Source organism: Coenobita brevimanus, chromosome 26 (assembly GCF_032717465.1).
Source record: "Coenobita brevimanus isolate Jiangsu-jjx chromosome 26, ASM3271746v2, whole genome shotgun sequence".
In the NCBI taxonomy this organism is placed as follows: domain Eukaryota; kingdom Metazoa; phylum Arthropoda; class Malacostraca; order Decapoda; family Coenobitidae; genus Coenobita; species Coenobita brevimanus.
The window spans coordinates 26,515,516-26,533,896 of NC_136979.1; the positions used below are offsets into that span (position 1 = coordinate 26,515,516).

Consider the following 18,381-nt stretch of genomic DNA (forward strand, 5'->3'; position numbering starts at 1 on the left):
AACAGTACTTGTATTTTGTTTCCGTCAGATTAATTGTGAATTCAGACTATTCAGGCACTTCTTCACATCATATAGTCTGGATAATGGGGCTATGTCTGCATTTCCTTTTGTATCGAGTATCAATTTTTGTATTACTGAAACATATTTTCGTACTGTGGAATTTGTCCTATATTAATCAATTTCGTACCATCAAAAATTCGTACTTCGGGTTTTTGTATTTCGAGGACTCACTGTACAGGGATATGGAGGGACAGTAGGGGGAAACACCCTCCCCCCAGATGACTAGGGGGGGATATAGGGGGGATCCACATGGAAGGGGGGGGGAAGCATAGGGAGGGTGTGAGAGGGGTGGTGGTGGAGGTAAGAACAGTGGGAGGTAGGGTATTAACAAGGCAGTGGGACAGAGAGACGTGATGAGATGGAGGTGGGGGTACACCCCCCACCGCCTGGGTACGGGCCTGGGACCCCCCTTTGGTGTGTCCAATCCTTAGTTCTGATTGGTTAGAAGCCATCTACATCACAGCTGGGGTGGAGCCAGCTGCTGCCAGTTTTTTATGGATGATGTACGATTGGAGTTGCTCATCCTTTTAAGAAATTGCGCAAAAAGCTCGATCGACGAGCTTAGTACATTAGGGGTTAAGACCCAGACGCCCAAGTCCCGGACACCCCAAGTCCCGGACATTCTGCGCTTGGGTCCAAAAATGGCCAAAAAACATCAAAATGCAAAAAAAGGCCGATATATGTTCATCCCTACTCTAAATTTGTCGCACAGTGACAAACAGCCGTGTTTTGATACGTAGTTCCAGAGACGTCCACTAAAGCACCCCTGCATCCTCCCCACTTCCCACCTACCTACCATCGTGACTGCATGCTCGTCGCCATGGCTGCCCACGTGCTCAATTTGTGAATAAACAGTGAATAAACTGCAATACCTCGCCACTAAACCACATGGGAATTTACGGTGTTGTGCAGTGTTAAGAAATTAGAATTCTGAGTGCAAAGGATTAAGTGCAGAGTGCAACACTGGTGTGTTGCAAATGGCATGGTGCAAGTAAGAACAGAATGTGCAGCGTTAAATAATTATAATTCACAGTCCAAAGGATTAAGTGCAGCGCAACACTGGATTACTGTACGTGCTTCAAGGGCACCTTCACCACTGTCAGAGCTATAGAGGAGTCGGGTTAATCCTCACGACAGTTGCGGACGTGTCGTAAGTACCCTGTACACTGCTAAATATTTTCCATACCCACTTCTAATTTCTCATTCTTTGGTTCCTTTTCATTTATTTTATGGTTTCTGTCCCTTATTGTGTGACTTGGGTCTTAAACAGGTCTGTGCATGTCCAGCAGGGAGTTATTTAGGTGGCTTTCAAAGTTAGGTTGGGTTGAGGTCTATAAGTACCTGTCCAGGGGCACTTTTTCCAAGTCCCGGACAAAACCAAGTCCTGGACATGCCTGTGGCTCTATTGCGTCAGAGCTTGGAGGGATTACTCTCTCTCTCTCTCTCTCTCTCTCTCTATACTGTATATACCTGTACTGTGTTATATATATATATATATATATATATATATATATATATACAGTACCCTCGCGTCCAGCACGGTAATATTGTCATGCATGGGTCACGTGTTGGGCCAAAAACGTGTTGTACTAACAACAGAGCTTATGGGGAAAAATGAATTATGTCAGCAACCCTCGGAAAAATCACCCTAAATACCTACCATATACCTATACATACAGTATATTGGTACTATTGTAATTATAATAAATGGTACTGTGCTATGAATGATAGCTAACCTTTTAGGATAGTGTTGGTGGGCTTGCTGGGAATGGAAGGTGGTATCCAAGGCTGTAGTTAGTCCTACTAGGTCCCCGGAGGATGGCTGCTGGCGTCACTAGCGGGTAATGGCTGTTGCTCCTCCTCAACCTCCCTCATAAATCCTTCGAAATCAAACCTCCCTCATAAATCATTCGAAATCACACTCAGAATCACTATCTTCGTCCACAGCCATGGAAGATCCTGCTTCTGCCTGTCCTAGCACTCGGCAAAGTGCATGCTTCTCACACTGTTGCCAGAGCCCCGTCTCGTGACTGTGGAAAGTGATCGCTGTTGCTGACTCGGTAGAGAATAAGGAGAAGCAACTTTGTTTATAAACTGGTATGCACGCCGATGAGAAGGGTTTCAAAACGATTGATATTTATTCTAAAATATTAATATGTACTCAGTGTCAGGCTAAATGTTCAATGCTGTAGTACGATACATTCTCTGTCAAGTCCCCTGGGTTTTGGTCACACTGTTTTTCCCATCGTATGCTCGGCAGGAATCCGTCCAGATGAATTCCAAATGCCCGTGGTATCGTCGGCAATTTTACCACGTTACCGTTCCGATTTACCATCATATCTTCGGCAAACCTGGTATGAAGTGCCGTGTGATAGCCTTCAGCTGCCAGGATCTTGTCTTAAGTTTTTTATTATGATCACGTTGGCTTCATTCATGTCGTAGGCCTTGGCAATGTCAACTTTCCTTTCCCCTTTCTTCTCCCTCTCGATGCTTTCTAGCTTGGTGGCCTGAGGGAGGTGCCGACGCTTCTTGGGGTTCTCAGAAGGCTTCCTAGGCATCGTGAGCAGGGTAAAATGCAGTAACAAGGGCAGAAAATGCAGCAAGAAAAAAGCACCTTCCAATGCAATTATGCGACTGAGTGGCTCTGTGGCGGGAGAAATGTAAACAAACCATCACGTGACACCAGAAGCGTTTTTAATTGGGCGGCATCACGATCACGTAATGATAGCGGGCGGGGAAGGCTACTTGATCAGAAGTTTTTCATTGGCTATCATCATCATGGGAATGTCCAGTATGGCCGTGTTGGACCGGGGGTGATCGTGCTAGAGGTGAACTCTGCGGATTTGGCCCACTTCTCGGAGCTCTGTGCGTGTTATGCTAACACACTCGTGTTGCAGTAATTAAATCGTATTAAATAATACTAATTAATTGCTCACTGTGCTGGACTCGAATCGTGCTGGCCTAATGCGTGCTGGACGCGAGGGTACTGTATATATATATATATATATATATATGCGGGTGGATGGTGAACTAAGTGAATTTTTCTCTTTGGAGGTTGGGTTGAAACAGGGATGTGTCATGTCTCCATGGTTGTTCAATCTGTTCATGGATGGGGTAATAAAAGAGGTACAAGGTAGGGTAGCAGATGTTGGAGTGGCCCTGGTGAGAGAGGATAGTATTTGGAAACTCCCTGTACTCTTGTTTGCAAATGATATTGTGTTGTTAAGTGAAGACGAAGGGGAGCTGTAAGGCTTGGTGGATGAGTTTGGGAGTGTGTGCAAGAAACGGAAACTAAAGGTGAATGCAGGGAAGAGTAAAGTGGTGGTCTTTGAGAGAGGTGAAGTCAGTGAATGTACAGCGAGGTTGGTTGGTGAGGAATTGGAAAATGTGAGTATGTTTAAGTACTTGGGTAGTGTGATAAGTAAGAATGGAGGTTTGGAGGGTGAAGTGCTTGAAAGGGTACAGCAGGGAAGAAAGGTTGCTGGTTCTTTGAAAGCAGTGATAAGAAACAGGGAAGTGAGCATGGAAGTGAAAAAGTTACTACATGACAGTATTGTGATACCAACTCTAAAGTATGGAAGTGAAGCTTGGACACTATTGGAAGGACCCAAGTCAAGAGTGAGAGCAGTGGAAATGAGTTATTTAAGAGGAGCCTGTGGAGTCACATGGAGAGACAGGCTGACGAATGAGAATATAAAGGAGCGTTGTGGTGTGGATGTGGATATGATGGAAAGTGTTATGAGGAACACACTGAGGTGGTTTGGCCATGTGGAGAGGATGGAGGGTGAAAGACTGATGAAGAGGGTGTATGTGAGTGAGGTGGAGGGGGGAAGAGGGAGGGGGAGGCCGAGGATGAGATGGAGGGATGGGGTGGAGAGGTATATGAGAGAGGGGGGTGTGAGTTGGGAGCAGGGCAATGAAATGGCGGGGGACAGGACGATGTGGAGGCGATTTCTTTGTTGCCACCCCAAACGGGATTGAGGCGTCTGGCAATAGATAGATAGATAGATAGATAGTTACATATATATATATATATATATATATATATATATATATACGGTACACATATTTCATCCATCCATCATTCAATCCTACGTTGCCCCATGAGGAGCATAGAAGCCTGGGGATAGGCAGTTGGTCCTGACATTTAAGATGAGAGTGACCAGCCTCACTCATCCCTGAGTGGCATTACATGAGCAATAAACCCCAATCACCCCTTGGATATAAACCTTCACTGGTTCAATCTGACTGGAGCATAATAATTACCCACTAAACCACCAGGCGCCAAAATTTGGTTATAGGGTTACCACCCAGCGTAGTAAATGGTTTCCTGGTGTACAGGAAACCATTTGGCCTGTCACTCAGTGTAGAGTCACCCACATGCAGATGGGAGAGGAAAGAATGAAGGAATGAAAGACAGAAGAGGGAGTGTAAAGTCACCCATAGGCAGAAGGAAGAGAAAAGAATGAAGGAAGAAAAGACAGAAGAAGATGGAAGGAAACAAGGATGGAGGAGAGGACAGGGCAGACACCCGAGAGCAGCACTACACTGAGTGAGTGGATGGTGTAATATCTACCTATCTATCTATAATATATATATATATATATATATATATATATATATATATATATATATATACATATACAGTATATATATATATAATATATAAAACATATATAAAATATATATGTATGTATGTTGTACCGAAAGCACTGAGAGCACAGACATTATAAAAAAACCCTACTCTGAGTATACAAAACTAGAATAAAAATCTCACCTGTAAACATTTAGACGGTTCCAGGCATAGGTAAATTTGATGTCTGGGTCAGCCTCAAAGGTTTTCTCAAATAAGATGCCCTCAATGGTAATCCTGAGGTAGATCCTACGCAAGGTTTCCGGTATGGTGGAAGGGGTCAGCTGCAGTTGGATGGTTGACTCATATCCAAGAGCCCTGAACAAAAGGACTGTATGTAGAAAATGACCAGTAGTAAGAGTATGGGTAATTGTCCAAACACTACAGATAGAGAGAAAAGTGAGGAGATGCTTGGTTGTACAATTTCTTTAAAAAAAACTGATATAACTTTGGGCTACTCAGTTTACCAATACAGAGAAAAGGGAGTAATATAAATTGAAACAATGTACAATACAGTAAAAGTCCTATTATTTGGCAGCTGATTATTTGGTGGATCTGACATTTCGGCAGTTTTGAGAAATAGTCCCATTTACGAAAATCTCTGATTGTTTGGTAGATGTCCGGAATCATCTCGGCAGTCCAGGAAGTGTTATCTGTGACTTGTAGGCCTAATGTTTCATTACACTTCTGTATGTTCATTAATTTCTATATTTTTTCAGATTCAAGTATAGTACTGTATTGAGTAAAATATTGCACAGTATCATACAGTACAGTAACCAACCCCACCAAATTAGCGAGGGTAACGTTCCAAGCCCCCTCGGTAATTCTTGGAATTCATTCATTCTTGTCGCCTTCCTGAAAATAACATTTACCGGTAATTGCATAGCCCATGAACCACTGATACTGTAATGCATTACCCATAAATAAATGTTGCTTGTTAAATCAGTTTCCCCGTTGTTTTTAGCTCTACAGCTGTGACAGCTCTAGTATTTTTATTCCTCAGGATAATGATGGAAGGGAATGTCCTGTTTAACTAAACCTAACCTAAGCAAGTTTAACTGTACCTAATAATTTAACCAAACCAAACCTAACCTAAAGCCAGAAAAATACTTAATAATAAACTGGAGGAATATGAATTGGTAAGGTCTTTCTGATGAAAGTTAAACATATATTTAGCGCTCATTCTTTTGTTCGTTTTTGTGTTTAACCCGCGCCGTCCTGGCAACGTGAATTAACGCGAATTTTCGCGAGTGATTTTGGGAGTGATTTTTGGCACGTATACACGGGACACCTTCCTCTATTCCTCTACAAGATGCCAAGCAGGAACAATGCCTTACACCGCATAACCTCCCCCCCCCGCACACCATTGTCTCGGCAATTCACCTGTTACCAGTGACCTGGCCAATAAAGACATTCAGGGCCAGAGTGATTCCCCAATCGATGACAATGTGGAGGACAAAGTTTACATAGCATTAGAGGAAGAAACAGTCAGAAATGATGATCAGGTAATGTGGGAAAAAAAAGGTCATGAATGGTGATGAGTTAGTGAGTGAAACAATGCTTATAATGCCTATATTACTGTTTGAAAACCAATATACTCTTGTACTACATATAAATTTGTACCAAGTAAATAAATAAATACTGTTTATGAGTGGATAAAATTGTTACCCTCCCATAGAACTCGTTTTCTTTGGTGCCAGCCTGTTAGAAAACCCAGTCAGGTAAGGAAGTACTCGTGTCTAAATCGAGTATTTTAAACCTCAGGTGAGCGATTTCTCTATGAATTTTCGATGTTTCTCACCAAAAGCGGATGTTTGAGCCAAAAAAAAAAAAAGGTCCAAAAACGTCGGGATGTGGCGGGTTAAGGTGATAGAGAGAGTATTGATGCAAACAGGAATATTTCCCATTAACCCCTTAAGAACCTCCGGCACTGAATAACCCTTTACAGTACTGTTGTCAGTGACGTCAAGTTAGTGTCAGCTATAAAGAAAACTGAACAATTATGGGGAGGGGACGAAGGTCATTGGTATGTTTACATGACTCTACACTACAATTCCAAGCAGTCAGGGGGTCGGTTAATCTCAGATGTTTTCGCCTATTTGGTAAATGCACCGTAACTTTATCAGTTTTTCCGTGACTCTTAGCGAATCATAGCGTGTGTTTAAGAAGCTAAATAACAGATTGCTAGGCGAGCCAGACGATTATCTTCACATCTTTATGAAAAATAAATTGATTTCAGAAGAACGGAAGAAACTTACTCTATGTACTCCGAGGGATTAAATCTCTTCCATTTTCTTAAAGATGTGAAGATAATCATCTGGTGCACCCAGCAATGTGTTATTTAGCTTTCTAAACCCATGCTATGATTTGCTATGATTCATGGGAGAAATTACAAAGTTACGGTGCATTTACCAAATGGGCGAAAACAACTGAGATTAACCGACCCCCTGACTGCTTGGAATCGTAGCGTAGAGTCGTGTAAACATACCAGTGACCTTCGTTCCCTTCTCATACTTGTTCACAGTTTTTACATAGCTAACTAACTCAACATCACTGACATCGGTACTGTAAAGGGTTGTTCAATGCCAGAGCATATTAAGGGGTTAATGAAATACATTACTGTTTGCATCAATACTCTCCCTTTCACATGTAAACAAAAACACAAACAAAAGAATGAGTGCTAAATGTATGTTTAACTTTCCTCAGAAAGACCTTACCAATTCATATTCCTTCACTTTATTTTATGCAATTTTCCGACTATTTTATTTTGTGTCTGGAAAAAGTACTGTATACAGTACTCACTCCAAACATATTTGTAATAATATAAGTAGTGATGAGTTCACCAATACAAGTGATGTACTGAGCTGGTAGGTATTATTCCGTATCACTTTGGCCATCCAGGGAGTGTTATCTGACTTGTAGGCTTACTGTGTATATGTTCACTAATTTATATATACATTACAGATACAGGTATAGTACTGTATTGATTGCAGTATTGTACAGTATACAGTACTCTCTCCAAACACAGTTGTAATACCATAAGTGATGATGACAGTGTTCACCAATATATTTTAGGTACTGAGTGGGTAGGTTTTTTGATTATTCGGCAAATCCAATTTCTCGGCATCATCCCGGTCCCATAGATGCCAAATAATAGGACTTTTACTGTACCTGTATATTAAGTGGACCATCAAGAGCAGAGTAAAAATTTAGTAAGTAAATAGATTCATGATGAAAGATAATACATAAACAAGAAGTAAATTATAAATACATGGAAGCTGGAGTGTGCCATAAACAACTGGTACTGCAAATTTACAATATAAGGGAATGGAAGACTACTGATGGTACCTGAATAAAATAAAAATATTAGACAGGGTAAGAAACTAGTAGTCGCCTGCTAGCTTGAGGCCAACAGAAATGTGTATGAACTAGTGGCATATCATGTTTAACCAACCTAGATGGCATGTGCATATAACCTCTCCATTAGCATATCAGGTAGTACAGGAATTTATGTAATAAATAATAATAAAAAAAAAAGTGATATAGCTTACAATGCTATGATAAGTGGTATGCTCAAGTCAATAAAAGACCACTGGAAGACTCCTGCCATCAAAGGCAAGTACATGCTAACACCAAAGAGAAAAATAATTGAGGAGATTGGAATACAATGCATGAATAGTTAGACAATTCAATAAAATTAATACCATAGAAAAAAAAGCATACTGAAAACAAGTGAAAAATGTGCATGGGAATTACATCCACTTACTAAGAACTGTTGGTGCAAACACCAACTTCTCACTTTCATACAGTACATTCATAAATGTTTGCTCTCATTCCATATGATAATCATACTCAACTAAATGTATATACTTAGTATATATAATGCATGAATGTATCCATCTGCATTCTGCATATATATATATATATATATATACAGGTCTCCCTCGTTTTACAATTGGTATGCGTTCCTAGAATGGCAATCGTAACCCGAAATATCGTAAAGCGAAATTAAGGTTTAATGGGATGAATAGGGGTGCGTTCCTGGACTCGTGTATAAGGAACCCAAGATCCATACAAGTGATCTAATATGCAATAATAATGATGATGTTTTATGTATTGTAGAGTCAAGCTTGTCTCCCCAGCTTTCTTAACATTGACAGCATGCTTTATAACAGTTGATACAGTCGACTGTGCAAGATTCATGGAACGAGCGATGGAGTTTGCCCCCCACCTGCTTCGTGCTGCTTCACAATATTAAGCTTAGACTCCAGGGTTAAGAAAGTTCTTGCTCTCCTGGGCTTCATATCACCAGCACCAGATGTTGCAGGGCGTTTACAAGACATCACGGTGGTGGCACTAGGGGTGCAAAATATGAAGAACAGGAGAAATAGTAATATCATGGGCACTGATGCACACAGATGCACAGAGGTTGTATGCTGAACAAGCACGCGGGTGAGACTGGCAAAAGCGCGGGAAACTGTGTGGGTGGGGCAGGTATGCCACGCATCTCTCAGCTGATCTGCCTGTAAGTGCAGGATTTCCACATGCCCAATCGTAAATGCGAGGGAGCTCAATCGTAAAATGAACACTTGGTACTAAAGAAGGATTGTAAATGTGAAATATCATAAAACGATAAAACGTAAAACGAGGGAGACCTGTATAGGTGGTGGCGACCATCATCCACTCACTTGATATAGTGCTGCCTACTTCTTCCTTAGCCTCTATCTTTTTTTTTTCATGCCTGCCCTCCTCTCTTCCTATTTCTCCCATCCTTCCTGGCACTGCTTATTGCTTTTCATCCTTTACAGGTGGCTTTACACTGAGTGACAAGCCAAATGGTTTCCTGTAAGCCAAGAAACCATTTACAATGCTGGGTGGTAACCATATAACCAAACCATACGTGCTCCCTATGTGTCAACCAGTGGGTTGGTGGAGAGTTAGTGCCCCTCACCGTAAAACAAATAACTCAGAGTCAGTGGCCACCCCTTGCGGGATTGTGGCGTCTGGCAGTAGATAGATAGACAGACAGATAGATATATATGTATATACATAGTTAAGTTGCCTAAGGGGCGGCTAATTGGTTCTGGACCGCAGCCAGGCCATAGAAAACCGTGCCATACAAATAACTAAACCTATAGGAAAACTGGAATTTGGTTCTGAATGTTTGCCCAAAGTCCCCATTTTCACCCCAATTTTCCCCATTTTTCCCCACTTTACACACACACACACAATCCAGCAATCAGTCAATGCATGTATTACACATAATAATAGGCACAAGAAACGGGAGGGAGATCAGCCTTGTGTCTACTTGGGCAATATCATGCACTGCAGATCAAGCGAAAAAAGCTTGGCGAAGTAGACACAGATAGGCTGACCGACCAAAACATTAAAGATGACGGAGGCTGCCTGGTCAAGCACTGGTTGAAGATGTTTTTTTGATAGTGTTTGTATGCTCATGTGTCAACAGAACTCACATTTAACACATGAATAATCATTCTTAAATACTTGATGATGATGATGGAAGGCATTGTACTCTGTCTTAGCTCAGAGATAGGTGCTTCATCACAAAACTGTTCATAGCAGTTTTGTGAACAAACCTATAAACTTGTCACAATACCCAAAGAATCTTTAATGTTTCATAACTTAACACAATGCACCATCTCATAAGAGAGAAAAAAGTCCACAGTTGGAGCACTTGTAGTATGGAGCTGAAGTGGTCGCAATCTTCTTTGTTTACAAACAGCGGAACACGCAGCCAGAGGAATTTGCCCGTGCATTTCAAACCCTGCTGTGCCTATGCCATAGGTAGTTTATGTATGTGGTTCATCTTTTTTGGGTGTGGCACCTTGCCGTGTCATAGAAAACTGTAGCGCAGAGGTCCACACCATAGGCGACTTGACCGTATATACAATAATCCCCATACTATCCGGACGCCCACTTTCTGGGCACCCCACTTACCAGACATTGTGGGCCTGGACCTTCGGAACCCAAAAATGGCCAAAAAAAGAAAAAAATCCCCCCCAAATCAAAATTTTTTCCCACCCGTATTTTGAAATTGCCGCGTGCCGCCAAACAGCTGTTTACACCACAGCCCCTTCACCCCTTCCTTCTTGCCCCCTCCCCCTTCCCCTGTCAGGGTTGCCATTGGGTATTTTTCATTACCAAATGTGGGCCAATTTGGTAATGAAAAATTCGTTAGGTAATGAATCAGAATAATGCATTACCAAACAGATTTTTCACATGTATGAGGATACACAGGATGGAGATAGTGGATTGTTTGCTCTTTCTGATTAATCTGCTAGCCTACATTGCATGAAAATAATCAACATGCTGTTAATTATAAGGAGAGTGATTACATGTATTTCCAATTGTATATATAATAAGTAAAGAATAAATGCTAGCTTTACGAATTTGGTAATGAAAAGTTAAACTTGGTAATGAAAATCAAGGAGTTTGGTAATATGCCCGAGCTGCGATCTGGCAACCCTGCTTCCCCCTCACCAACAGTTACAGCCTAACCACGATCACAAGTAGATGCTTATCACAATGGATGTCGCACGTGCTCGTTTTTTGTGAAGAAACAGTGAAGAAACTGCAATACCTCGCCACTAGACCACTCGGGAATTTACAGTGTTGTGCAGCCTTAGAAATTAGAATTTAGAGTGCAAAGGATTAACTGTGGAGTGCAAACTGACGGTTGAAACTGGCATGGTGCAATTAACAGAATGTGCAGTGTTAAACAATTATAACTCACAGTGCAAAGAACTGTAAGTGCAGCACAACACTGGATTACTGTACGTGCTTCAAGAGCATTTTCACCACTGCCAAAGCCTTAGAGAAGGCAACCACAGACGTGCTGTAAGTACCCTGGCTGAGGTACAGTCACTTCTAATTCCTCATTCTTTGGTTCCTTCTCATTTATTTCATGCTTTATGTTCATTACTGGTGTGAATAGGGTCTTAAATAGGTTTAAATAGATGCTATACATGTCCGATAGGGAGTTATTTAGGTGGCTTTCAAAGTTAGGCTGGGTTAGGGTCCTTACATACAAGTCCAGGAGGGCCCACTATCCAGACGGGACCACTTTCCGGACATGCCTTTGGCTCTATTACATCGGATATTAGAGGGATTACTTACACATATATATATATATATATCGTTTCATTTTTAAACTCCAACATGCTTGCATGTGTCGGCCTTGGTCACCTAATGGCGGCTCTCCATGCTGCACGATCCATTGCAGCCTCCCTGTTCAGTCCCTTAACCCTAAGGTCACACTTAATGACCTCGTCCCATGTTTTTCTCAGTCTACCCCTCATAACCCCACCCCCAATATTAACACTTCTCACCTTCCTCACCCAATTATCATCCCCCCTCCTCTCCACATGTCCAAACCACCTCAATCTACCTCTCATCATCACACCAATACACTCCAGTTCCATCCTACTTCTCAACTCTTCCATCGTAAACCCAGCCCCTCAAGGCCTTGGATGCAGGGACGCACTGCACATCCAACTAATCATTGTCATTTCTGTACGTCTGAGCCGGCGAATATCTTCCTCCTTCACTGCCCAGGTCTCACTACCATACAGCATTACACTCCTAACACATGCTGCATACAAAGACCCCTTAGCATGTAGGGAGAACGCTCTCAATGTCAGGAGAGGCAAGAGCTCCCTGAACTTCTTTCAACTACTTCTCACCCTAGCCACAGAGCTAGCTCCAGCCCCACCTCCAGCACACAACATGTCTCCCAAATAACAAAACTCTTCCACACACTCAAGAGATTCAGCAGCAAGTTCAATCCTTTCACGTCTGACAATCTCCACCTGCTCAACCCGGCACGCCGTACGCATAAAATCAGCATTATCTCGCAGTCTACCTCTGATACCACTACATCTCTTATGCACCCATTTATCACACACACACCCAAAGATGGAATTACTTCCAATGCCCTTGTGGCAAACTGCACATGGCCACTCTCCCTCGTCTTTGACAGTACCGCCACCAACCCTAGATATCATCACTTTTGTTTTATCTGCATTTACCCTTAAACCCTTTTGCCCCATACCATCTCTCCACTTCCTAAACCTTTCCTCCGCCTCCCTTTCGTTCTCTGCAATCAACACCAAATCATCAGCATACAACAACTCCCACAGGGGTCCGTTTCTAAAGTCACGTGAAAGAGCTTCAAGTACCATGATAAACAACATAGGACTCAAGACTGACCCCTGATGCACACCAACATTCACAGAAAACTCATCACTCAAATCTCCATTCACTCTCACCTGGGTGTGAGCACCCACATACATGGCCATAACCACCTTAACCAGCCACTCCTGCCAGCCAAGCTTTCTCATTGCCCACTTCACCACCTCTCTAGGGACTCTGTCAAAGGCCTTTTCCAAATCAACAAAAACAAATTAAAGATCCCTTCTCCTACCAATATATTTTTCCTGAAGCTGTCGAACAATGAATATGGCATCAGTGGTCCCCCTACCTGGCATAAACCCAAACTGCATCTCATCAATATTCACTCTTTCTTTAATCATACCTTCTAAAACTCTCTCCATTACCTTCATTATCTGATCTAAAAGCTTTATACCTCTATAATTTCCTCTTTCCGGGGCATCACCCTTCCCTTTATACACATTTACAATTACACTCTTCAGCCAATCATCTGGGGCAACACACTCATAAATAATCCTATTAATCAGGTCAGTGACTAAACTCACCCCTATATCGCCTGAGGCCTTCAACATTTCGGCAGTCAACCCAGACACACTTGCTGCCTTCCCCACCCTCATCCTGCCTATTGCCTCACTCACAGTAGCAGTATCAATCAAAGGCCAAGGGCCAGACACTGGATATGCTGGCTCCAAACCTTCCCTGTCCCAGTCAAACTCCTCATTCAACAACCGGTTATACTGCTCTCTCCATGCATCTATAATATCCTCACTGTTCACCACTACCCTTCCTTCATCATTCTTCACACACTGCTCACCTATAATATCCCGATTATCCCTCTTCACCTGACCTGCCACCCTAAATATATTTTTCCTTTCCCCATGATTTAGGTTATCAAGTAATTGTCTCTGTGACCCAGACTTTGCCCTGTATACCTCTCTTCTAGCCCTACGCTTGGCAGCCAAATATTCCTCTTTGCTACCACCCTTCTTCCATTCCCGGAAAAGCCTTCTTTTCTCCTTAACTGCAGCTTCTAAACCCTCATCCCACCACCAAGTTACTTTGTGTCTTGGTGGTCCTTTTGTCCAACCACATGCTACATCAGTAACTCTCAAGAAATTGTTCTTGAGGGCTCTGTACTGTTCATTAACGCCTCTGTCTACAGCTCCCTCTTCAGCCACCACTCTCCTCAACTCGCTATAGAAGGCATCCCTTACTACTTGGTTTTTCAGCTTCCATATTTTCCTCCTAGGTACAGTACATAAGTCCTCTTTTTCATCACTTGTTCTTTAAGCACCACATCACAAATCAATAGTTTGTGCTGCTGCACACTCTCCTCACTTCCTGTAACTTTAACATCCCTCACTAACCTCCTATCGGCCCTCCTAACCAGAAAATAATCTATCTGACTGCTATTTCCCCCAGACTAATACGTAATTAACCTACTGTCTCTTCCTAAAATATATGTTGCACACAATCATGTCCGTTGCCTCCCCAAACTCGAGTATCCTTTCCCCTTCTGCATTCCTTAAACCATACGCACATCCCCCATGCACTCCTTCATAACCTTGTGCTGCTTCACCTACATGACCATTTAAGGCCCCTCCCAAAATCACTATCTCATCATCCCGCATACCACCCACTAAACGTATTAAATCATCCCAAAATCTATCTTTCTCTGATTCATCCAATCCTGCCTGTGGAGCATATGCTGATATAATCGCAGCTATCTTTCTTCCCAACAGAATTTTCACTACCAATATCCTATCGCTTACTTTCAAAACATTCATAACATATTCCACCCATTTCTCCGCAACCATCACACCAACTCCTCCATATCCGTCCGTCCCCCCCTGCCAAAACAACTTACAGCAACAGTCCTTCCCAACAATCTTTCTGGTTGATCCACCCCTGTACCAGACTTCCTGCAAACACGCCACATCCACCCACCTCCTACTGAATGCCTCAGCGACTTCTCCCGCTCTTCCCCTCAAACTTCCCACATTCCATGAACCCACCCTCATCCCCATGGGTGATTTATTGTCCTCAGGCTTGCTTTGAAACTTATTTTGTTTTGTCATCTTCAGTATTAATAAAGGGGGACAGACACAGCACAGGTCCCACCCACTGCACAGTCCCAGGTCCAGGCAATGGATCTGGGACCCCTAGCCCACCAGCTTACCAGTGGCTGTGGTAGTGGCCTCGGGCCACCCTGCCAGGACAGCTGCAGGGACACCCTCCAAGCGCGTCTTGGCACTGCAACTATCCCGCCATTATACACCCACTGATAGGGCAGCCTCCTGGGGCGCTACTCCCAGGTTCGGGCCCCTCTCTATTGAGCGGAAGTGGCAGCCTGGGAACCGCAATGCCCTGTACCCTCTAGCACAGGCCCGAGCCCCATCTCGCCCTGGACCCACGATCTATGCTGGTGGAACCCCCGCCACGCCTGTATATGTATATGTGTATATATATATACAGTATATCTATCTATCTATCTATAGCCCGACGCCATAATCCCGCAAAGGGTGGCCACAGACAAAACGCCTCCAAATCGCTCTATCACCCACCATTTGACTACCCTCCCCCCAGCTCACCCCCCCCTCCCTCATATACCTCTCAACTCCATCCCTCCACCTCATCCTCGGTCTACCTGTCCCTCTCCCTCCCTCCACCTCACCTACATACACCCTCTTAGTCAGTCTTTCATTCTCCATTCTCTTCACATGTCCAAACCACCTCAGTGTATTTCTCCTAATCTTCTCAACCACATCCACATCCACCCCACAGCATTCCTTCACTTCTTCATTCGTCAACCTGTCCCTCCATGTCACTCCACATACTCCTCTCAAGTAACTCATTTCCACTGCTCTCACTCCTGACTTGTTCCCCTCTTGCAAGGTCCATGCCTCGCTTCCATACATCACGGTAGGGATCACAATACTATCATGCAGTGAATTCTTAACTTCCATACTCACCTCCCTATTTCTCATCACTGCTTTCAGTGTACCAACAACCTTTCTTCCCTGCTGTACCCTTTCATGCACTTCATCCCCCAAAGTTCCATCCTTACTCATCACACTACCCAAGTACTTGAATGCACTCAACCTCACTGCACACTCTGTGACTTCATTCCTCTCAAACACCATAACTTTACTTTTGTTTACATTAACTTTCAGATTCCTCCTCCTACACACTGTCCCAAATTCATTCACCAAACCTTGGAACTCCCATTCATCTTCACTCAACAGTACTGTATCATCAGCAAACAGCAACACTGGAAGCTTCCAAATCTCACCCTCATTCATTATAGCCACCCCCACATCCACTGCCCTACCCTGCACCTCCTTTACATATACAGTATATATATATATATATATATATATATATATATATATACAGTACCCTCGCGTCCAACACGTGTTAATCCAGCACGATTCGTGTCCAGCACAGAGAGCAATAATTAGTAAGATTTAATTCGGTTTAATTACTGTAACACGGATGCATTAGCATAACACGGACGGAGCTCTGAAAAGTGGGCGAAATCCGCAGAGTTCGCCTCTAGCACGATCACCCCTGGTCCAACGCGGTCATACTGGACGTTCCCGTGATGCTGACAGCCAATAAAAACTTCCGATCAAGTAGCCTCCCCCGCCCACTGTCGTGAGGTGATCGTGATGTCGCCCAATAAAAAACGCTTCTGCTCTCACGTGATGTTTTGTTTAAATTTCTCCCGCAACAACGCCACTCAGTCGCATAATTCGCATTGGAAGGTGCTTTTTTCTTGCTGCATTTTCTGCCCTTGTTACTGCATTTTACCCTGCTCACGATGCCTAGGAAGCCTTCTGAGAACCCCAAGAAGCGGCGGCACCCCCCTCAGGCCACCAAGCTAGAAAGCATCGAGAAGAAGAAAGGGGAGAGGAAAGTGGACATTGCCAAGGCCTACGACATGAATGAAGCCAACGTGAGGACCATAACAAAAAACCAAGACAAGATCCTGGCAGCAGTGAAGGCTTGCAGAGTGCTAGGACAGGCAGAAGCAGGACCTTCCATGGCTGTGGACGAAGATAGTGATTCTGAGTGTGATTTCAAAGGATTTATGAGGGAGGTTGAGGAGGAGCAGCAGCCATTACCCGCTAGTGACGACAGCAGCCATCCTCCGGGGACCCAGCAGGACTACCTACAGCTTTGGATACCACCTTCCATTCCCAGCAAGCCCACCAACACTATCCTAAAAGGTTAGTTATCATCCATAGTACAGTACCATTTATTATAATTACAGCAGTACCAATATATGTATAGGTATATGGTAGGTATTTAGGGTGACTTTTCCTAGGGTTGCTGACATAATTCATTTTTCCCCATGAGCTCTGTTGTTTGTCCAACACATTTTTGGTCCAACATGGAACCCATGCACGACAATATTACCGTGTTGGACGCGAGGGTACTGTATATATATATATATATATATATATACATATATATATATATATATATATATATATATACATATATACAGTAATCTCTCAATATCCGACGTAATAGAGCCAAAGGCATGTCCGGATAGTGATCCTCTCTGGATATTGGGCTCCAGCCTCCTGGACTTGTACTTATGGATCCTAACTCAGAAAAACACCTATACAACTCCCTCTGGACATGCATTGCACCTATTTAAGACCCAAATCACACCAATAAGGGACATAAAAGACTGAAATAAATGCAAAAGAACCATAAAATGAGGTTTGAGAGGTGAGTTTATAAAATATTAAACATTCTGGGTACTTACAAGTCCTGGCTCCTGGACTGGTTTGAACCTCCAATTTGCAGTCCACAGTTAATCCTCTGCACTCTAAATTCTAATTTCTTAACACTGCACAACACTGTAAATTCCCGTGTGTTCTAGTGGCAAGGTATTGCAGTTTATTCACTGTTTATTCACAAAAAAACAAGCACCTGTGGCTTGCACTGCTATAAGCATCTGCTCTTGATCTGAGTTTGGCTGTGACTACTGATGATGACGGGGTAACAGAGCTGTCAGATCGCAACGGCCACATTACCAATCTCCTCAACTTTCATAACCAAATTTAACTTTTCATTACGAAATTTAACTTTTCATTACCAAATTCATAAAGCTAGCATTTATTCTTCACTAATTATGTTTACAAGTGGAAATACATGTAATCACTCTCCTTATAATTAACACTATCTATCTATCTATTGCCAGACGCCTCAATCCCGTTTGGGGTGGCCACAAACAAATCGCCTCCAAGTCGCCCTGTCCCCCGCCATTTCACTCCCCTGCTCCCAGCTCACACCCCCCTCTCTCATATACCTCTCCACCCCATCCCTCCATCTCATCCTCGGCCTCCCCCTCCCTCTTTCCCCCTCCACCTCACTCACATACACTCTCTTCGTCAATCTTTCACCCTCCATCCTCTCCACATGGCCAAACCACCTCAGTGTGTTCCTCATAACGGTTCCTATCACATCCACATCAACACCAC

General features: G+C 43.2%; 1 protein-coding gene across 1 annotated transcript in view; it reads right to left on the reverse strand.

The window, feature by feature from the left end:
• LOC145393992 (teneurin-m-like) overlaps nucleotides 1-18,381 on the reverse strand; it is an 839,265-nt gene that overhangs the window by 122,097 nt on the left and 698,787 nt on the right. The window contains exon 16 of the mRNA XM_080267963.1: nucleotides 4,838-5,011. Within this exon, the coding sequence (XP_080124089.1) occupies nucleotides 4,838-5,011 (174 nt within the window). The remainder of the gene's footprint in view (nucleotides 1-4,837; nucleotides 5,012-18,381) is intronic.